Source organism: Bison bison, unplaced genomic scaffold, assembly GCF_000754665.1.
Source record: "Bison bison bison isolate TAMUID 2011002044 unplaced genomic scaffold, Bison_UMD1.0 scf7180017864289, whole genome shotgun sequence".
Taxonomy (NCBI): Eukaryota; Metazoa; Chordata; class Mammalia; order Artiodactyla; family Bovidae; genus Bison; species Bison bison.
The window spans coordinates 3,204,306-3,226,799 of record NW_011494861.1 but is presented as its reverse complement, the minus strand read 5'-3'; the positions used below and the strand labels follow the sequence as shown (position 1 = coordinate 3,226,799).

The window sequence follows — 22,494 nt, the reverse complement described above, 5'->3', positions numbered from 1 at the left end:
AATTCCATCCCCCACGGCATGCCGGGAAATGTAGTTCTCTTCGTAGCAAATCACGCGTCGGACCAAGGCACGCCGGGAGATGGAGTTCTAGCTGCTCCTAATCACCTGCGGCTCACGGGGGCATGCCGGGAGCTGTAGTCTGTGGGTTCAAAGCCAACTTAGGTCGCGCAATTCAGTCCAGGAGGTGTTTTTGTTTTCCTACCTTATATTAAGGAGTTGCATTTGCCTGTTCAAAATGAGGTCAGTAGGGGGTAATTTTGCAGTATGATGGACACGCGTGTATATTTCCTTGAATTATTTCCTTGAACTCTTTCTTCCATGTATGTTGTTTAGTTGCTAAGTCGTGTCCCACTCTTTTGGGAACCCCTGGACTGTAGCCCGCCAGGCTTCTCTGTCCATGGGATTTCCCAGGCACGAATACTGGAGTGGGTTGCCATTTCCTTTCCCAGGGGATCTTCCCCACCCAGAGATCGAACTGGGGTCTCCTGCATTGCAGATTCTTTACCGCTGAGCCACCGGGGTCTCAAAGAGTAGGACAGGACTGAGCGAATGAACTGAACTAAGCCGACTGGGAAGCCTCTTTTGCATATATAGATGCATGATATTAATACTTAAAGCAGTGTCATTTTACTTTGTACTGTTTGTTTTTCCTTTCCAACCTGAAAAGATCTACAAAATGTCCCAAACTTCACGCTGATTCGAAGGAAATCAGTTTTTAAAATTGATGACTGTAGTTTTCAGTCTTGCTGAAGACATAACAGAGAAGCACAAAATACTCCCACATTTCCACGCATTCGATTCTCTGCTTCAGATCTGTAGATTGCGTTGGAACCTCGGAATGAAATGCTTAAATGTTAGGTTAAACATTATAATCTCAAATCAGAGAGAAAAGGGGAAATCTCATCACTGTTGAGATTGTCCAGATGCTGCTTGACAACATATTTGTCCTTGTTCTAATACTGCTACTTAGGGAAAAGTCTGTGTTTTTCACTCCTGAAAAATCAACACTTAAGATTGAAATAATACAAAAAATATCAAAAAGTTTCCTGGCTTAAAAGGGGGGCATTTTATATAAACAAGGAATAATTTGTTATTCCTGTTATTCCTGGCCTGCTGCAGTCCATGGGGTCGCAAAGAATCAGACACGACCCAGCGATTGAACTGAACTGAAGGAATAATTATCAGCCTGTATTAATTCAGGGTCAATCCCTTTAATATTTTATTAAAGGAAATCAGATATTATCTCATAAGAAAAATACATTTAAAACAGTGTTTGGTAGGAAGAATTGTTAACTGAGGCAATGCTTTTGAATACGCCATCACTGATCAAACACAACTGCGATATGAACTGACTGATATTTCTAATGTATACAGCTCTTTCGTGCATGTAATGTCACAATTGGCTTAAAATCTAACAACTCAACCACTATAAAGTAATAAAGGTTCGTAGAAGCCTTACCTCTCCCCAAAGCACTCGCCTTCTGAGTTCTTCTAAAAGACCTGCAGACAGTTATCGGACTCCTGTCTCCAAGATGTTTTAATTATGTGAGTGTGTGTGTGTTTGTGTGTGTGAGTGTGTGTGTGTGTGTGTTTGGCCTGGACTTGAGAGCAGGAGTTGTCTTTTATCTTATTTCTCACACCTACCAAGCAGCCAATAGTAAGCACTCAACAAATGGTACTGAACCAAATCATCAATTGATTAATTAATTTCCAAGTCTCTTCACATTGATTAATTAACTACTTAGCGTGTCCCTACATGGGCTGCTGTCTATGGAGTCGCAGAGTCGGACACGACTGAAGCGACTTAGCAGCAGCATATGTGCCCATGGGCAGAGATTTAATTCAGTAAGTATAATACACATATAAGAAAGCAAAGGATAGACTTCGGTTTTGCTGTAAAAGGAGAGACCAAATGGAAATAGCGCATGTTGACCTTGTGGTGGGAGTTCCCCTCTTCTCCCACAGTGACCTGCCCCAACCCCCATCGACAGCTCAGTTCCGGCTACTTTAGTCTGGGCAGAGAGCGAGAGCGAGGGCGCTTGGGAGAAGCCTCGCCCCACGGCGATAGATTAGTCAGGCCTCAAAAAGATGGCGTCCTCGGAGCAGGCTGAGCAGCCGAGCCAGGTAAGGGGAGTGGGGTTGCCCAGTAGTGGTGGCGGGGACCCCCGCTGGAGTTGGGGGGGGGTGGCTTGGCGGGTGGCTGGGAGCCCGGTGGGGATCCTGAGCCTTGGAAACAGGCGCCCGCGACCGCTAGCCACCTCCGGGGTCCCGCCCCTCTCCAGGTCCTCGCCGCCCGGCCCCTCCCCCGGTGACCCCTCTTTGACCACATTCCCGAGCCGGGGCTCGGAGGCGCCCGCGGCCCCCCCCCTTCTCGCCTGCCGGCCCCTGGGGTCCCACTTGTGCTTGGCTGGAGCGGTGGCGGGACCCTTAAGAAATCCCCCAGCCTTGAGCTGCGAGGGCTCCTGCTTGAGAGCGGTGAGAGGCTGGATCGTTCCCGGCCGTTCCGTCCCGGGAGGGGCCTGACTCCCTCAGGGTTCCCACTTCCCCGCAGCCTCAGCCTCCCGGGCCACCCTGCTGCCAGCCTTTTCGTTTTCAGTCACCTTTGCGCTTCCCCTGCTAAGTTGGAGGGTGGGAAATATACTTGGACTCTCAGTGCGTTGGTAGGAAGGGGACTCATTGTAAACAACAGACGCCACTGAGCTAATGGCTGGTAATCTGTCCTTGCTGCCCAGTTTGGTTTTCTTAGCCAGACTCCAGCCTTTCAGTCATAGGTGCAGCCAAATCCCACTCCAGTTCGGGGACCTTGAAAGTGCTCACTCCTGTTAGGAAGCAGTGGATGATAAGGCTTCTGAAGGCGTTTGTAGTCCAAAGGTGGGGTGGACTGGGGGTAAGCGGTACTTTACAATTACTGAGTGTGTGCCATCATGCCGAGGACAAATTACGCTTATTATCTCGTTTAATGCTCATTACAACCCTTATGAAGTACAGGCTATTAAGCGCCATTTTGCAGGGTCTGTAACGAGCCTGATTAAGCCTGGATTTGTGTGTGACTCCACTAGTTAGTCCTGCACGTGTAAGTTTAGTTAGGATTGGACAGAGGAGGAAGAAAATGGTGTCAACCTGGACTCATCTTCATTTCTCACCTCCTTGAAACACCTGTGGACTTTTCAGCCGCCTACTGGTATTTCACTTCCTTCCTTGGCAGAAGAATACCACTTAGTGTTTCTTATTACTCTTTCATTCTTTATGATAAGTCCATTACAGGAATTGCACTTAGAGAAGTAGCGTGTTCCCCAGACCAGCTTCCGATAGCGAAGCGAATGATTCAGAGAGATGTCTGCATTGTAAAACATGAGAAATAAAGAGGGCTGCTTTGGTCTTCTCACTGTCGAAAATTCTGGAGTGTGGGGAGTGTCCTGAGTTGGAGGGTGTGGGACTCTTCATTCTTGCCTTAACCCACTTAGCTTGCTAACATACCGAGGTTCCTCGGAATCTGGGCTTCTCTGAACTCTTATATATTAGGAATGCCTATAGGCTGGGATTAAAGGATGCCAGAACGTGTAATTTTCCTGTAACTGTGAAGGTTTCTAGAATTTTTGCCACTGGGAGGCTTTTTAGCACCCAGGGAGTCCTTTGGTTCTAGAAATTGTCTTCTCTGTGCACGTGGACGGGATCGAAGGTCCTGAAGGGGATTTTGGCTGGCCTCTGTTTGGTTTTCAACTCTGCTTCTCCTTTGCCCTCCTTTCCAAAGCTGGTAGAGATGGGATTGCATCAGAACATGCTGGCAGACTGGGGCAAAACTTAAATGTTTCACACCAGATTCTGTCACTGTCTGACAATAAGCTGCAAATGCATGCATTTTAAGTGAACAGTTGCTTCGCATTTCATTTTCTAGTCCTGATCAGTGGTTTCCCCATTTCTCCAGTAAAACACAGTGGAACTGAAATAACTGTTTGTATATTCCCCCAAACCTGGTTTGGGTGTGAGAAGAACACATCACACCTGTGGGACTGAGCCAGTATTCTGTCTCTTGTAGATAGTTTGTTAGCTTTGTGGCATCAGTCTCTTGTTTTGAAAGATTGAGGGTAGATAACCAGCATTTTCTTTGAAAGGCAGTATAGAGCAGTGGTTAAAAGTATGGACTCTGAAGCCATCCCCACTGGTCTAGAATCCTAGCCCCACTACTTACCAACTGTGTTGGTCTTGGATAAGTTGCTTCTTTGGCCTTAGTTTCCCCATCTGTAAAATAGGAATAATACTAGTGCCTATCTCATAGCACTGGTCTGAGGATTAAATGAATTAACTTGTTTTAGAACAGTGCCTAACATAGTGTGTTATCTGTTAGTATTCCATGTAGTAAACTCTGGAGTTTCACGCACAAGTCATCTAAGCCTTTCCTCAGTCCCTGTTGTAATATTTTTGGGAGTGTGAGTTTTCATATGTTGACCAGAAGTTCACTAAAGTTTTATTTGCTCTTAAGTAATTGCCTTAAAATTTAAAGGAATACCCTAACTGGTGATTATCCTTGCTGTCCGTTGTAACTTAGATTTCACTGGTATACTTGCTTTTTCATAAGGGTATAATCATTTTATTCTATCTTCAAAACAGTCTGTTGGAATTGCATTTATTGCTTCATACTCTAGTCGTGTTTACTCCACATTACTCTGTTTTGCAAGGCTAATCTCTTATCAAAGTCCCTTTTAGTCTGTACATGTTATGGGCCATAGGAACAGGAAATGTTATCCCTATTTCTGTACTTTCCCACCAGCTTTTCTGTCTCTAGTGAAGAGCAGAGGCATGGTTCAATCCAATGGTTTAATGATTGTTGAGAACTGAGAATATTACGGAATATAGGTTTCCAGTCTGTTCATGTTCACTGGATATAGTTGATTATGGACTGAAAAAACACAGAAGCAGGGAAGGGAGAAGAGTACAGCAAAGATGTTATGGAGAGAAAGGCTTGTTTTCCTGATTGATTTTGGTTTGAACTCCAGCACTCACTCACTCACTCTTGGACTTAACCACTCGACCTGTCTGTGCCTCAGTTTTCTTCTCTGTAAAATAGGAGTGATAATAATTAACCTAGAAGGTTGCTTTGAGGGTTGACTGAAGTTACAGATTTTAATGTGGTACATTTTGAGTGCTCATGTTGTGAATGTTAATTTCCTTCTCCAGGTCTCTGCATACAGTTCTGGAAGATTATTGAACTTTTGAATAGCAAGTTCAAACAAGATATTTTGTCCCTCACTCTTATTTTGAGAAGTTTTCAACCTATAGAAAAGTTGAAAGAATAATACAGAGAATTCCTCTGAATCTCTCATAAAAGTGAACGAGATGCATTGTTTACCTTTTGCTGAATTTGCTCTATTTCAGTCTCTTTATATTTTTCTTTTCTTTGGTAAGAATTTGATAGTTACAGACATGGTATCTCATTCAAGAATACTTCACCTTGTCTCTCATAAGAGTAAGGTTATTCTTCTACATAACCATAATACCACTATCACAAAGGAAGTTTGATATTGATAAAATATTATTTATTAATACAGACCGCATTCAAATGTTTCCAATAAAAAACAAATTCAGGATCCAGTCAAGAAATAGGGAGTGCATTGATTTGCCTCTTTAGTATAATTTAGCATGATTCCCTAGCCTTTAAAATTAAAAAAAAAAAACACTTTTTATTGGTGTTTAATATACACCCAGGAAGTCTACCAGTTATGTGTACAGCTTGGTGAATGTTCACAGAGTGAACACAATCCTGTGTAACCAGTACTCAGATCAAGCAATCAAACATAACCGGGACCTCAGAAACCTCTTCAGCATCCCTCCTGTTACTGTCCAGTCTCCAAAACATTGCCCCTATCCTGACTTAATGTCCATATGTTAATAGCTTTTTGAGTGACTGAGTCTTTGTGGCCAAAAGCTTTACCGTGGAATTCAAATAAATGTGTTGTGGTCAGTTTTGACAAATATATATATACCTGTTTAACCACCACCACAGTCAAGATCAAAACAATTCCAGTATTCCCAAACATTCCCTTACTCTGCTTCCCCAGAAAATCCTAGCCTTTGGCCTCTGGGAATCTGAGCTGCTTTTTTACCACTAATAGATTATATTTGTCTCTCCTAGAATTACACGTGAATGTATTCATAATGTATATAATCTTTTGTGTCTCACTTCTTTTGCTCAGAATAGCGTTTGTGAAATTTTATATTGTTGTACATATGGCTTAGCAGTAAAGAGTCTGCCTGCAATGCAGGAGATGTGTGTTTTTTAGTTTTTTTATTTTTTTTTATTTTTAAACTTTACAATATTGTATTAGTTTTGCCAAATATCAAAATGAATCCGCCACAGGTATACCTGTGTTCCCCATCCTGAACCCTCCTCCCTCAGGAGATGTGGTTTTGATCCCTGGGTCAGGAAGAAGATCCCGTGGAGAAGGAAGTGGCAACCCACTCTGGTATTCTTCCCTGGGAAATCCCATGGACAGAGGATCCTGGTGGGCTTTATAGTCCATGGGGTTGTAAGAGTTGTACGTGACTGAGCAGCTGAACCACCACCACCACCATGTATCAGTAATTCATTACTTTTTGCTAGTGTGTAGTATTCCATTGTATAGGTAAATCAACAGCACAGTTGATCTGTGTACCACTTGAACATTTGGTGTATATTAATTGCCTGTCGTCTAACAATGTTATTACAAATTTAGCAGCTTCATGCAGCACACATGTATTGTCTCACAGTGTCTATGGGTCAGGAGTCAGGACACCATTTAGCTGTGTCTCCCAAGGCAGCAGTCAAGCTGTCTGTCAGGGCTGTGATCGCATCTGAGTCTTGACTGGGGAAGGATTTGCTTCCGAGCTCATGTGGTTGTTGGCAGCATTTGGCTCCTTGTGGACTGCAGTGTGAGAACCCCGTTTTGTCAGCAGCTGTCAGCTAGAGGCTGCCCTCAGCTTCTGCCACATGGGTCTTCCCCAGGCGGCCACTTGTTTCTTCAGAGGTGAATGGATATTACAGTCTTACGTAATGTAACCACATATGTGTAATTACATGTGTTCTGTACAATTACAATTACCATACTATATTGGCCAGAAACCTGTCGCAGTTCCTGCCCACTTTCAAAGGGACAACACAAGGGCATGAATGCCAGGAGATGGGGATCGTGGGAGTCACCTCAGAGACTCTTCCCCACATGGTTGGTTCTAGTTTTGGGCTACTATAAATACTCATGTGTGTTTGTGGAAACATGTTTTCATTTTTCTTGGTAAATACTTCCCAAGTGTAATTGCAGGGTCACATGATAAGTGTATGTTGAGCTCTGTAATAGATTGCGTTCTTGTTTTGTAAAGTTGTCCTTGTTGTTGTTTAGTCACTAAGTCAGGTGTGACTCTTTGTGACCCCATAGACTGCCTGATACCGGTCTTCTCTGACTTCCGGGATTGCCCAGTTTGCTGAGATTCATGCCCATTGAGTTGGTGACACTATCTAACCATCTCATTCTCTGCTGCTTCCCTTCTCCTGCCTTCAGTCTTTCCCAGCATCAGGGTCTTTTCCAGTGAGTTGGCTCTTCACATCAGGTGGCCAAAGGATTGGAGCTTCGGCAAAATTGTACTGTTCTTCATTCCACCAACAATGTGTGAACGTTCTGATGGCCCCACACCCATACCACCACTTGGTATTGTCTGTCTGTTTTAATTTTAGCCGTTTGAGTGTGTAGCTTGCATGACTGTGTAGTGGTATTTCATTGTGGTTTTTCTTTGCATTTCTGTGATGACGAATAACATTAAGCATCTCTTTTCATGTGCATACTGGTAAAGGCTGAGGTTAATGTTTTTCCCCATGTGAATATCAGTTGTTCCAGCATCATTTGTTGATCTTACCATCTTTGTAAAATAAATTGAAAAATAGTATATAATAGATCACTTTCTAAACTGTCTTCTGTTCCATTTATCCATTACCTATATGCAAATGAAGTTTCTCCTAATGCAAATGAAGTATAGATGACTCATGAGTTTGAACTGCATTGGTCCACTTGGATTTCTTTTTCAATAAATACACAGTACAGTACATAATATACTACAGTTTATGGTTGGTTGAATCCATAAATATGGAGGGCTAACTGATACTGATTTATAGTTTGTGTGTGTGTGAGTAAGAGAGAGAGAGAGAAATCTGTATCTAACTGTCAAGGTAATACTGGCCTATCAGAATGAGTTGGGAATTTTTATCTTTTTTTTTTTTTTTTTGGCTGTGCCATGCACCTTGCAGGACCTCAGTTTCTAGACAAGGGATTGAACCTGGGCCACAGCAGTTGAAGCCCAGAATCCTAACCACTAGGCAACCAGGGAACTCCCTCACCTTTCTTTTCTACTTTCTGAAGTAGTTTGTGTAAGACTGCTATTACTGGGCACTTGCATGGCAGTCCAGTGGTTAAGACTTGTGCTTTCTGTTTTTCCCCTAGGGTCAGCTTTGACATAATGTTTCTCAAGGAATTTGCTATAATTTCAGTTGTCAAATAAGTTTAAGGTGCTTCATAATATTCCTTTTTTTTTTTCCCCTCAAGGCTTCTTCTTTTTCCCCATTGTGGACCATTTCTGTAGTCTTTATTGAATTTGTTATAGTGTTATTTCCGTGTTATGTTTGGTTTTTTGGCCACGAGATCTTAGCTCCCTGACCAGGAATCCAACCTGTATTCCTTGCTTTGGAAGGTGAGATCTTAACCACTGGACTGCCAGGGAAGTCCCTCCATTATCTTTTATTTAAAAAGAAGTCAATTATTTATTTTATTTTTGGCTGCTCTGGGTCTTCGTTGCCCTGTGCGGGCTTTCTCTGGTTGCGGCGAGTGGGGGCTATTCTTTGTTGTGGTTTTGGGGCTGCTTGTGGTGGTGGCTTCTCTTGTGGAGCACGGGCTGTAGTCATACAAGATCAGTAGTTGTGGCCCTCCTGTATCTTTTAGATGTCTATAAAATATGCAGAGATTTTCCCCTTTTCATTCCTACTATTGGAAAATAGTGTCTTTTTTTTAAATTGATCAATCTGGCTACAGATTTATCAGTCTTAGTATTCCTCAGAAAATCGGTTTTTATTTTATTTATTTTCCTCTGTTGTTTTTAAGTTTTAAATTTTCTTTCTGTTTACTTTGGGTTTCACTTGTTCTTTCTCTAGCTTCTTTTCTAAAGTCACTAACTGAAACTGTAAACTTCCTTCTAAGCACAGCTTTAGTTGCATTCCACAAATTTAAATGTGTTTTCATTTTCATTCAGTTCAGTTCAGTCACTCAGTCGTATCCGACTCTTTGTGACCCCTTCGACTGCAGCACGCCAGGCTTCCCTCTCAATCACCAACTCCCGGAGCTCGCTCAGACTCATGTACATCATGTTGGTGACGCCATCCAACCATCTCATCCTCTGTCGTCCCCTTCTCCTCCTGCCTTCAATCTTTCCCATTATCAGGGTCTTTGCCAGTGGGTCAGTTCTTCACATCAGGTGGTCACAGTATTGGAGCTTCAGCTTGCAGTCCTTCCAATGAATATTCAGAACTGATTTCCTTTAGGATTGACTGGTTGGATCTCCTTGCAGTCCAAGGGCCTCTCAAGAGTCATCTCCAACACCACAGTTCAAAAGCATCAGTTCTTCAGTGCTCAGCTTTCTTTATGGTTCAACTCTCACATCCATACACGATTACTGGAAAAACCATAGCTTTGACTATATAGACTCTTGTCGGCAAAGTTATGTCTCTGCTTTTTAATATGCTGTCAGTTCAGCATATTTTTCTGTAATTATTTTGTCTTCTTGATTAACTCCCTTATTTTGAAAGTGTCCTTGTTTATCATTGGTAATATCTGTTAGTTTGAAGCTGTCTGAGATTAATATTGCCAGTACAGCTTTGTTATGATTAGTGTTTGCATGGTCTATCATTTTCCATCCTTTGGCTTTTGAGCTGTGTGTGTCATTTTGTTTAAAATGGGTTTCTTATGGGCAGTCTATAGCTCAGTCTTGGGTTTTCTCACCACTCAGCCTCACAGTCTCTGCCTTTTAATAGGAGTGTTTCATTTGTACTCAAGGTAAATATGAATGTGGGTGGGTTTAAGTCTGAAGTGAGGTCGCTCAATCGTGTCTGACTTTTTGTGACCCCATGGACTGTAGCCTACTGGGCTCCTCTGTCCATGGGATTTTCCAGGCAAGAATACTGGAGTGGGTTGCCATTTCCTTCTCCAGGGCATCTTCCCGACACAGGGTTTGAACCCAGGTCTCCTGCACTGTAGGCAGATGCTTTACCTTCTGAGCCACAAGGGAAGCCTTCGGGTTTAAGTCTACCATCTTGCAATTTTTTTTTTCATCTGTTTTTTGTTTTCTCTTTTTTTGTCTTCTCTTGGATTGAATTATTTTTTGGATTTCATTTTATCTCTACTGTTGATTTAGCTGTACCCTACCAAGTTTTTTTTTTTTTTTTTTTACTAATTAGTGATTGCTCTAAGGTTTACGTTACTTTAAGTTACCACAGCCTATTTTCAAATGACATACTATAAATAATTCACATATAGTGTAAGAACCTAACAGAAATATGCTTCAGTTTTCCCTTTTATCCATTATACTATGTGTCATAGATTTTACTACTACATATGACACAAACCTCACGGTACATTTAAATTATCTTTTAAAAATAAAAATTTGCTAACATGTTGACCATTTCTAACGTTCCTCTTTCATGTAGATTAAGTTTCCATCCAGTATTGTTTTTCTTCTGCTTAAAGAATTTCTTTTAATGTTTCTTGTGGTACAAATATACTGTTGACGACCACTGCCTCTTTTTCCTTTTGAAAAAGTCTTTAATTTGTATTCATTTTTGAAAGAATTTAATTGGATATGGAATTCCAGGTTGACAGTGGTGGTCGTGTCCTGTCCTCTGTGGGCATTTTAAAGATATTATTTTTTTTGAAATGCCAGATGGCCAAGTTTTTGTGGTTTTATTAACACAAACGCAGTGTGCACACAAGCTGTCTGTTCATTTCTCTGCTGGGCAGCCTGGCATAGGATTGGTGACTCTGAGGGCCGGCAGGATTGCTCTTTCCACACTGGCTTTGAGTTCTTGGAGGAGACGTGAGTAACCTAAGCACAGGAAGGCTGTTGCACGTCAGCACACTTCAGGCTCCCTGAAGTTGTGGACCAGGAACTTCCGGAAGCCACTGGGCAGTACGACCGTGCTCTTGTTGCTCGCGTAATCAGCGTTGGGCACTCGTATCTGGCCCGTGAGTTTCTTGAGCACCCTGTTGTCAGTGCCTCTGGGTTTCCATCGTTCCACTTAATTTTGACTTAGCAGTCTGACTGGTGTGGGTTCAACTTCTTGGTCCTCTTTTTGATGAGCTTCACGAGGGGTCTGAATGTGGCCCTGATGGCTGTCACCTCTGTAAAGTGGGCAGTGCTGAGGAAGAGCCAAAGATACTATCCCACTGTGTTTTTTTTTTTGTCCTGCACAGTTATTGATCAGAAGTCTGAAGTCATTTTTAATCTTGATTAATATGTGTAGGTAATGTTTCTCTTTTTTTTCTGGCTGCTTATAATATTTTTCCCTTTTCATATATTTTTAGAATTTGGTTATGGTGTACTTTAGTATACTTATGTGTTTTTTCTGCTTGGGGTTTGCTGAACTTCTGGACCTGTGAGTTTCTAGTTTTCATCAAACTTAGAAATTTTTCAGTCATTATTCAAATATTTTTCTCTTTGGGGTCCCCCACCATCCTTCGTTTTCATCAATTTCTGCTGCAGTGTTTTCAAGTGCACTTACTTTTTTTTCCTGTAGTAGCTAATCTGCTGTCATTACCATTCAGTGAAATTTCTATTTCAAATATGTTTATTCATCTCTAGAAGTCCTACTCTCTTCTTATACCTCACATTTCTGTCCTTACTGTGATCATGTTTAAATTATTTTTTAAAAGAAAATCTTTTATTTAATTTATTTGGCTGTGTTGGGTCTTGGTGGTTGCACGTGGGATCTTTAGTTGTGGTGTGCAAACTCTCAGTTGTGGGATGTGGGATCTGGTTCTCTGACCAGGGATCGAACCTGAGCCCTCTGAACTGGGAGCACGGTGTCTTAGCCACTGAACCCCCAGGAAAGTTCTCTTTTTAAAATTTATTGAGGTTTTTTACTTGACATACAGCATTGTATTAATTTCAGGTGTACAACATGGTTTGATATTTGTATTTTTTAATTGAGCTAAATTCTTGAATAAAGCTGGACTGGTGAGACTCATGGATCTTGTGGACTTGGTTCAACTTCTGACAGGCAGTTTGGCTGCTCAGACCTTACCCCTCTTTCAAAACCACGTCTGAGCTGCGTGTTAAAGATGGGAGTCTGTCCTCCTCCTCGTCATAAGGAAGTGACTTGTTAGGATTCTTCCAGGGCTCCGACTGGTGTTTGGAGTGGAGCAGTCCTTCATTGTGTCCACCGTAGGACATTCAGTCCCCAGACCCCTGCCTTCTAAATGCCTGTGGGGCTCTCTGGTCACTGTGACAGCCAGAAACACCTCCACACACTTCTAAATGCCTGTCTGGGGGTGATTCCACCCCAGAGTTGAGATCCATTGGGTCATGACATTGCTTTGAGACTGGCCAGGTTTGTATTTTGGTGGTGAAATGCTCCAGGGAAAGACACTGCCGTTGTCCTTTGCCTGCTTCATTTTGGCTTATGTATAAGTGGTTCCTTTGTTTTACTCTTTTAACTAAAAAATTAATTAAGTACATATGAATTGAGTATTGATACAAGTTACATTCTAAGTGGTGAAGATCAGCCTTCACCAAGGTGGTAAAGTGCGTGCCTTCAAGGAACTGAAAACTAGCAGGGACAGACATTAATAAACAAGTTATATAATGAAGAATTTCAGATGGTATCATAAGGACGTCAACATGCAGAGTAATAAGGATGAATGATGCCTGTCCTGGTTATCAAGAAATAGTTTTCTAAAGAACACAGGTATTTCAGCATAGAGAATCACCTGGAAAATAATCATATTAGGCAGTTCTCAGATTGGTAAGAAGTCATCTGTGAGGTCACTGTAAGGTCTGACTGACCTCACACAGAGCAGTGAATTGGAATATGATGTGGGGAAATGCTTGCTCCTTTCTCAGCAGCCCCCGAGAATGGTCTTGGAGGTCGGGCTTTGGTGTGCTGAGACCCTAGAAGGCTCTGTGAAGCCAAAATTTGAGGAATTCACAGAGTGTTGCTATTTAAGCTCCTTGGTGGGGCTGTGATTCTTACACACTTTGAATATCCCAGAAAGACTCTGTAAGGAGCCAGCATCAGTGGTGGGTCCCCAAGGAAGAAGAGGCTGTTGGGATGAGAAGGGAGCTTCCTTTTTAAATTTTTTAAAGCAGAGTATATTTACAGGGCTCACATAAAAAGGTACAAAAGGATATATGATGAAACAGACTTCTTTGGTGCTGTGTATTGTTTAAAGTTTTTCCTCTAGCAAATATTAGCTGTTCAGGAGATGAACTAATTTAAAGGGAAGTTCCTTGGAGGTTATGATTGACAGTGATTAGTTGTATCTCAGGAAGAAAGTTTTAGTTTAAATCAGAATGAGGCTTCCTGAATAATAGAGCTGTTTGTGTTAGTTCCATCTAGTCAAATAACTTACATTATTATTTATGGGATAGCATTAAGGTTGCTGCTTAATAAAATGTGGTCTAAGCAAAACTCGATTATTTTGATTAAGTAGAAGAGCTCCAGTCCTTTTGGTACCCGTCCTTTTAGCTGAGTCATCATAGGCAGGTTATTTAACCTCCCTTGCCTCAGTTTCCTCATCAGCAATACTTCCATACATTTATTGTGAGAATGAAATGAAGGAGCTAAGTAAATGTTTGCACTTAATACTTACCAGATGGACTGAAGGAAGCCCTCAAGAAGGCAATGAACTTTATATAATCTGTTCAAACCCAATCCATTCTGCTCTTTGTTGCCCGCTCATTCATTCAGCAAATATCTGTGGAAGGTCTGTGGCTCAGCAGGTGAAGAATTTACCTGCAATATAGGAGACACAGGAGAAGCGAGTTTGATCCCCGGGTTGGGAAGATCCCCTGGAGGAGGAAATGGCAACCCACTCCAATATTCTTGCCTGGAGAATTCGATGGGCAGAGGAGCCTGGTGGGCTATAGTCGAAAGGGTCACAAAAGAGAGTTGGACACGACTAAGCAAACAAGCACATAACCTGTGCCTGATACTGACCCAGGGATACAGTGATAAGCAGACACAGTTTCTGCCCACTTGGAGTATATAATCCGGTGAGGACACAGACATCAGTTGGATATCATGCACTTAAAATTGCAGTTCGGCTTAGTCCTTGAAGGAGAGGTACACGGTGTGAGTGTATATTAAGGAGATTTGAATATACAGATATTCTCCTGTCAGAGAAGTCACACTTTCCCAAGAGTGACTTAGCTGGCATCTGAAGGATAAGTCAAGCCATCAGAGAGAAGGGAAGGAACAGCTGGTGCAAAGGCCCCTTGACTGAGGAAGAAAAGGCGAGTGTGTGCGTTGTCGGCAGAGCTGGGGAATGTGGTGCCAGACCTGGTATGTTAGAGGAGACGCATGGCCAAACTGAGAAGGTTTTCCTGTATTAGAGTCATTGTTGTTTACTGGGGCGGGTGGGTGGATGAGATCAGATTATTGTTTTGAAGAGATTGTCTGCTTGCAGGGTGGAAACTGAATTAGAAGAGAGAGCCAGCATGGATGTGAGTGAGCTGATGAGAAGGCTATGGCAGTGGTCCAGGCAGGGGTTTTTGGAAGCTTAGACCTAAGTGACGTTAGAAGAAATGGAGCAAAGTGGATGGCCTGATTCCATGGATGTTTAGGAAGGCATATGGGAAGACTTGATATGGTGTTTGCTCTGGCAGGTGAGGGGAGGCGCTGCCCAGGGTGGTCTTTTGGATTCTAGTTTGTGTATTTTGGTGGAAGGTTGACTTTCACTCAGACAGGGAAAGCAGAAGAGGTCATATATGGTGGAAGGAGAGGATTATGAATCTGCTATGGGATTTGTTAAGTCCAGGAGAAGGCAGGAAGTTGTAGAACTCAAGAGAGGTGTGGGCTGGAGCCCTAAATGCATCAGCTTATGGATGCCTGGAGCTTTAGGAGGGAGGGAAGGCACGTTCAGGTTTCCAGTTACTTTCCATACTTTCTAATTTTATGCTGGCTGACCTTCTTGTCCTAAAGAAGAAGGGGCTCTTGAGAAGGACTTTGGATGAAGTGATAGGGTCCTTCCAGCAGAGTTCTTGCCTCCCTGTGTGGGAGCAGCTGGGCATGAGGAATCTTTGGGGACCCTCTGTGGACTGGACTCTTTCCTCTCTCCACTTCCATTCTTTTTCCCAGAAGGCTTCGCACTTGCCATCTGAACCAGCTGGGAGGAGTTTGGAGGCTGGCTCCACAGATTAGCTCATTTGTCTGGATATTATCTGTGGATAATTGGGAATTGGTTTGAACATCAGTAACAATAAACTAATCATGACTCTCTCAAGCTGCTTGTTTTCTTCCTTTGGAGATTTGTAGATTTCCTCCTAGGGTGTCTGTCTCTGTCTCTTGTCTCTCCCTTTCTCTGAACTGTGGCCGTGTCAGCTAAGGGTTGAAGGTAAATTTGAGGGTGAGGGGAGAGATCCAGAGAAAGACACAGACTAGGGCCAGGCGAGTGGGCCACATGCTGCTTGCGGGTTGGTCTGTTTATCTGTCAGCTTGTCACGAGCTTATTTTCAAAAACCCAACTTTCTTTTCTGCTGGGGATTGGTATCCTGAACGACAGGTGGTAATAGGAACCAGTGTTCACAGTTTACTGCTTCCTTGGCTACAGATAGATGCTGAGTGTAGGCAACTGGGGCCCCCTTGTGGCTGGGTCTGGTTATTCACTTTTGCTCGGCTTGCTGGTCAGTGTGGAGGGGGGCGGTGGGCAGAGATGGCAAAAGGAAAGTTTAGCTCTCACTCAACACCTTTTGTGGACTTTGCTATTGCTGTGGGTTTCATGATGGTCCCCAGCCGCTGCTACTCAGCTGCTTGGGCCCTCTGAAGCCAAATTCAGCCTTCTTGAGGTGTTGTGACTGTGAACCTGAACCCGGAAGCCCTCTCTCCATGTTCTCTAGCAAATTTGGGCTTCTTGGGCTGCTACTTATGAGGAACCTACCACAGACCTCTCTGTAGTATGGAAAACGGGTGAGAAGTGCCAGAAGTAGTTGTTTGTGTGTGTCGTTCCGGAATGGCACGCCTTTGGTTTTTTGATGTCCATTGGGTGGCACTGCAATCTTACTTTTGTTTTTATTTTTCTTTGCAGCCAAGCTCTGCTCCAGGAAGTGAAAATGTGGTGCCTCGAGAGCCGCTGGTAAGAAGCCACGATATATAGTATGAGTCTCTGTTAATTAAAATACGTAGTATGATTCTCTATTAATTAAAACACTGAGTTTAAAGAAGCCTGATGATCCTATAGTCATGTGTCAGTAGTGCCCCTGAATATAGGAGTGGAGGTGTTCTGTAGAGACCGAGCCCGTCAGCGACATCTCACTTCTGACTGCTTTTCAGGCATGCAGAGGTTAGCGAGATTCCCTCTTAGTAAAGCCTGGTCTTTTCTGGAATGAGGAGCACCCATCCTTGGTCTGGTGATGCACCGTTTTATTTATTGTTAATCAGTGGGATGCCAGAAACCTATGGTGGCTGAGCTGAAGCAAGGTTGCTGGACCTGACCAAGGAGCTGAGCTGCTTGATTGTCTGAAATAGCCATTCTGTTCCTCAGAGTGAGGGCACTTCAAGTGGCCTTTGGAGAACAGATAAGAGAGAGAGTTCTGTTTCTGCCTGGCCTGTAATTAGGTTTGTGATGCTCACTACCAACATTCTCTGCTTACACAATTGATAGGGAAGAGGCCTACTAAGTGCTGAAGCTAATTTTCTTTACACAGTGCATTTGCCTTGGTGGTCTTAGCCCGAGTGCCTGCCCCATTTTCTGTTTTGCATTTCAAGGCCTACTGCAAATCCTCTTGGCTGAATATTAAGCCCTGTTCTGTACTGGAAATTCCCTGGCAGTCCAGTGGTTAAGACTCTGCACTCTCATTGCTGGAGCCTGGGTTCAGTCCCTGATTGGGGAACTAAGATTCCACAGGCTGTGTGTCACAGCCAAAAAAAAAAAAAAAAGACTTGTTCTCTAGATGAGTTTTACAGAGGGGCCAGCTTTATGTTTAACTTTGCAGAGCTTTTTCTTTCATTGAATAGTGATAGCAAGCTTAGGGATATACCACCAACCTTTTGTTTCAGCAGGGCCTGTGGTTTTACCCGTTTTCCTTCCCTCTCCTTCTGGAGGTAGTGGGAGGAGGTGACGTGAGGCCCTTAGCTGGTATGAACAAGTCTGAATTCCGGCCTGTGCTAAGACTTTCCAAGGCAGGAGGTGAGTTGGATCTGGCTGAGCTGGAGGAAGGCTCGGGTGATGCCAGCCCTGCGGGGACTGGTGGAGAGAGTCACTGTTGCCCTGCATGTCACCTGCTCTTCCCAAGTATGGGTTACTTTCCACCACTCCCTTAGTGGCTTCATTTCTCTCTTTTGGTATTGCGTGGGCTCTTCCTTGTGGTCTTGGTGGTGTGAAAGCCAGAGGAGGCTTTGCTTGGCCAATCCCTCATGTTGGGAGCTTGTTTCCCATGGGGCCTGCCTCAGTACCCCTCAGACTGAAGTTGTGGTTGACTTTGGACTAAAGTTCAAATTGAACACTCTAGTCCTCTTCAGTCCTTTATTCCTCAGTCTCTTTTCACATTTTTATCTACTCATTTAACTACTGATCACCAGAAGAGCAGCTGGACCATCTTTTGGGCGTTCTTTCTAGCACGGAGCCCTGAGCAGTTGGTGGCATCGCTGACTACTGGGTGCTTGGATCCCCGTGGCCCCTTCGCTCTGCTAATGTTTCTGTCCACTGTTCTTTTCCTGCTGCATTCGGCATCTGCATGTTGGTTGCTTGTGTTTTTATTTCTTTCTTTTCTGGGAGGCCCTGAGCAGTCTTCAAACCCTAGTAGCCAGCGATCGTCCAGAGTTCAGACTCATTCTCTCCAGGCCAACTCCACAATTACCTTATATTTAATTAATATTTTTTCCCCTCTTTACATACTTGCTGCATAATTGCTCAGAGGAAAGAAAACACACAGCAGCAATTTATATATATATAAAAAAACAATAATTAAAAAAAAACCCCGAAATAAACTCCCATCTCATTTGGGTTGATCCTATGAGTTGGGTAATTAGGGCCCTATTAAAAGGTAGACCCTTCCTCCTTCCCCTCTTTTTTTATTAATTTTTTTATATTAAACTCCCACAGTCTCTCAGTCATGCCCTTATTGCTTTTGGCCAACCATTTGCAGCAGCCTGATTAAATGAGGGCACCAGCCGAGTTGTATGCTCTTGTGTGAGCTACTTCTGCCTCTTGGGAGAGGCGGCAGGAGGGTGCCAGGCAGAGAAGCTGCCGAGGGCCAGCAGCGGCTTGTGTGGCTGGTCAGGGGGACAGGATGAGCTGCTGCGAACTGGCAGCAGGCTAGAGAGAGTCACAGGGTGCCAGAGAGGTGATGGGGCACCCACACACAGAAAGCCCCCTAGCACTCAGCCCAAGGGCCTATCTACACCCTCACCCCTACCCCCCAGGGAGGTTCCTCAGGCTATATGTGTTAGCTGTCTCCTGGGTGCTCAGGAGGAACAGACAATTGAAGAATAAAGCTAAGCCTTCTTCCTAAGTAATTTATATATCTTATTTGGGGAAGAAAATGCATTTATTTGTTACATGCAAGACAATTAGCAAATGGCACAAGGTTGTATATAATTTTAGCAAACAGTACAAAATTGTATATAATTTGGTGCAGAATTGCCTGGCTGGGAGTATAAGAGAGCCTTCATTATTCAGAGAAGGAAGAGTTCTCTGGTGGGGTGGGGTGGGGGTGGGGTCCTTAGGGGTGGTTTTTGTGAAACTCGAGGCCAGGGCTGGAGGAATAGGATAGTCCAGTGTTGAAGGGAACACCGTGCTCAGTTATTTTTGGTTTTGTTTTTAACCAAGTGGAGTGCGTATTTTCCACAAAATTCCTAAATGGAAGCTGCCTGTTCTCTATACTAATAAGGCTAAGCTTGGGATGCTGAAGGCAAATAATCTTGTTTTTTGTCTTCAGAACTAGATGAGCACTTTGGGTAATTTTCCCCTTTATTAAAAGAGAGGCTGTACTGAGGAGTCAGCATAGTACCGGTGACGTTGTTAGGTGGGCGTGTTCAGGTGTCTGCGCTATTGCTTTGCTCTGTTTCTAGGAAAGGAGGACCTGGTTTTCATTTCTGTCCTCTCTGGACCCTAAGAGCTGGCTTGTGATTTTGAGTTGATAAGTAGGCTCATTCGTGTCTGACTCTTTTGAGATCCTATGGACTGTAGCCCGCCAGGCTCCTCTGTGCATGGGATTTCCTAGGCAAGAATCCTGGAGTGGGTTGACATTTCCTCCTTCGTGGGATCTTCTTGACCCAGGGATTGAACCCGAGTCGCCTGCGTTTCCTGCATTGGCAAGCGGATTCTTTACACTGCACCTCCTGGGAAGGCCTGATAGGGGTCTTGTGGTCTCTAATTGGCACACACGTGTGTATAGCGATCCCCTCTCTGGCCGCCTAGTGACACTGCACGTTACCTTCTCTTGCGCCTGCAGACCTCCTCCCTCACTGAAGAACCAACCCAGCAACTCTGGCCATATTAGTGGGGTAATTGCTCTATAATGTCATGATGTTCTTGGGGTGGTGGTTGGTAAACAGACTCCCCTTGATAAATTCTGTGAACTCCCCGTTGAAATTCTCTGATTGTTAATGACAGAACTCTTTGCCAGAGTTAAAATGGCTGATTACTTTTTCTTTACACTTTGTTCACTGAGCTTTGCCTTCCAGGACAAGCTCCAGAGTACTGACCTCTAGCTTCTCCCAGACCTGCTCAAAACCTGTAAATTTCCTGCAGACCTGGGTTTTCTCATCACCTATGTGGGCACATGCTCAAGCCGTCGCAGAGGCTCTGGGCTGGTCCCCACACTGCTCTGCGAGGATCAAGTGCTCCTGCCTGGTTGATAAACCTTTAAGAATGGCCGGACGATTGTCTGCATAGAGTTCCTCCCTTGCTTTGATACAGAAGCAGGGGTTAAGTAGTCTCCTTAGAGTCCTTCCAGTCATACAAGTTGAGGGTATTTGAAGCAGCTGTCAATATGGTTTCATTTACGGTCTGCTCACTCTTTTCAGTACAAGTTCCTCAGTGTTCAGTACAGTTGCTTATGTACTTTATATAATGCTTATGGATCTGGGCTAAACTAGAATTTCAGCATTTTGCTCTTTGAAACCAACTTATTTCTAATGGGTGAGTCTTCTGCCATCTTCTCTTCCTCTGACCTGTAGGTATAGGTTTTGTTTTTGTTTCTGTCCTTTTTCTGCATCCCTCTACCAAAATAACCTCACACAACAGCTAATGTTCCTTTATAAATGATGATGGTAATTCTACTTTATTACCTTCCCTGTTGCTGCTGCTAAGTCGCTTCAGTCGTGTCCGACTCTGTGCAACACCATAGACAGCAGCCTACCAGGCTCCTCCGTGCATGGGATTTTCCAGGCAAGAGTACTGGAGTGGGGTGCCATTGACTTCTTGTATCACCTTCCCTAGGATTAATGCTTTTTGGTATGCTGAATTCTCCCTCCCCTTTTTTTTAACCTTACATCCCCATGACTTAATTATTCTATAACTGGAATTTTGCTCCTGTTGATTGTTTTCACCCATTCCCCTCACCTTCCTCTGAGTTCTGTTTTTTAATTTTAATTTTTTAGGCTCCACATATCTGAAGTACATTAAGTATCGTGTCTCTGCAAATTTCTCCTGGAGGCTAAGAAAGAGCCTTGCCTGGGGTGAAGGGGTTGGGTGGGTGGTTCATTTGTTTGATCTCCACCCTTCTTGGGGAGCTCTTTTACCTCATACCTAGACACCTAAGATTTTCTCTGGTTTTTAAGTCAGTTAACCAGAGGCTGGCAATCAAAAGGCTTTTAAGGGACTTCCCTGGTGGTACAGTAGTTAAGACTCTGTGCTTCTACTACGGGGGGTGGGGGTGAAGGGGGAAAGGATTTGATCCCTTGTTGGGGAACTAAGGTCCCACATGCCGTGTGATGTGGCCAAAAAGTAAAATCTAAAAAATCTTGATGAATTCAGGGAGCTCCTCTTTAGGAGAAGAGCTGTGGCCGGTCGCCTGCCTCCTGGAAACCTCTCACACGTACCTCTGGCACAGTCTCCCCCGCATTTGTATCTTTTGTGGTTCAAATACTTAGGTAAACTTGTTAGTGGGCTCACGGTGGGTAGGTGATTCTCATGTTTTTCCCCCACCAAAACATTTCTGAAAGATGATATTCACATGCCCAGTGCATTTCTTTGTGTATACTCATGTGAAGTAATGTGTGTATGTGTGTGTGTATGTATAGAACATATGGTACACATATATTTATTTTATAAAGCTCGAAGCACTTGGCAGAATAAAATTGATTTTAACATTGTATTCATGAAAGTATTTTATAAGCATGGAGTAGTGACACTAGCTACTTAGATTTTAGGAAATTGTCATTTTTCCAGGAAAAATAAATAAATATGGCAAATCTAAAGTATCAAGCATTATTATTTAAAGAGTCTGTAATGGTTCATTTCTGTGAGTGTAACAGAGTTAGGTTTGCTCAACTGAGCTGTGATTTCCATCTGTTTCCCACTCAGGGTCTACTTGGAGGCAGGTGACTGGGGATGGTGATGTAGCTGCTGCTGTTGCTGCTAAGTCGTTTCATTCGTGTCCACTCTGTGCAACCCCATAGATGGCAGCCCACCAGGCTCCCCCGTCCCTGGGATTCTCCAGGCAAGAGTACTGGAGTAGGTTGCCATTGCCTTCTCTGATGATGTTGTAGGGAAAACCCTAAATCTGCTCTATTTATTTATTTGTAAAAAGTGAGCCATCTGCTGGTTTTGGTGCTTACTGTACCAAAGGCACAAGGTGCCCCTCACAGCTGCTGAAGGAAACCTGGAACCTAAATTAAATGTAAACACCCAGAGGGTGGGGCTTGTGGTACACCCCCAGCGTGTCGTGTGTCCTGACTCCAGATGTGGGGCCAGAGGTCTGGGCACTGCAGATTGGAGGAGATGTTGGCTTTCCTCCTTCCCCAATCCCCCAAAACGTTGCTCTTTAACACTGACACCCCTTGTCAGGAGGGAGCCTGAGATTCCTGCCTGTTCTGTGGATGGGGGGAGGAAACTGATGAGAACTAAATGCTGAAATGGTTGAACCTGAGAAAAGCCTCATTCTGTCTCTGGTGGCTTCTCTCTAATCTCTAGGCTACTTACTGATTTTGAAATTACTGCCTCTTCCTGCTCCGTCCTTCCTATTACAGGCGGAGGAGGTTTATTGAATAGACCAGGCGGTGCCCTTTAAGTTTTTCCCTCCTCCAGGTAAATGAAGAGGTGTGTTTTG

At 43.7% G+C, this 22,494-nt stretch overlaps 1 protein-coding gene across 1 annotated transcript in view; it reads left to right on the top strand.

Annotated features, from left to right (window-relative positions):
• The first annotated feature begins 2,022 nt into the window (after positions 1-2,022).
• The window catches only part of PEX14 (peroxisomal biogenesis factor 14), a 146,006-nt gene continuing 125,534 nt past the window's right edge, over positions 2,023-22,494 (top strand). Inside the window, exons 1-2 of the mRNA XM_010850188.1 lie at positions 2,023-2,124; positions 16,308-16,355. Coding sequence (XP_010848490.1) covers positions 2,089-2,124; positions 16,308-16,355 — 84 coding nt within the window. The 5' untranslated portion in view covers positions 2,023-2,088. The remainder of the gene's footprint in view (positions 2,125-16,307; positions 16,356-22,494) is intronic.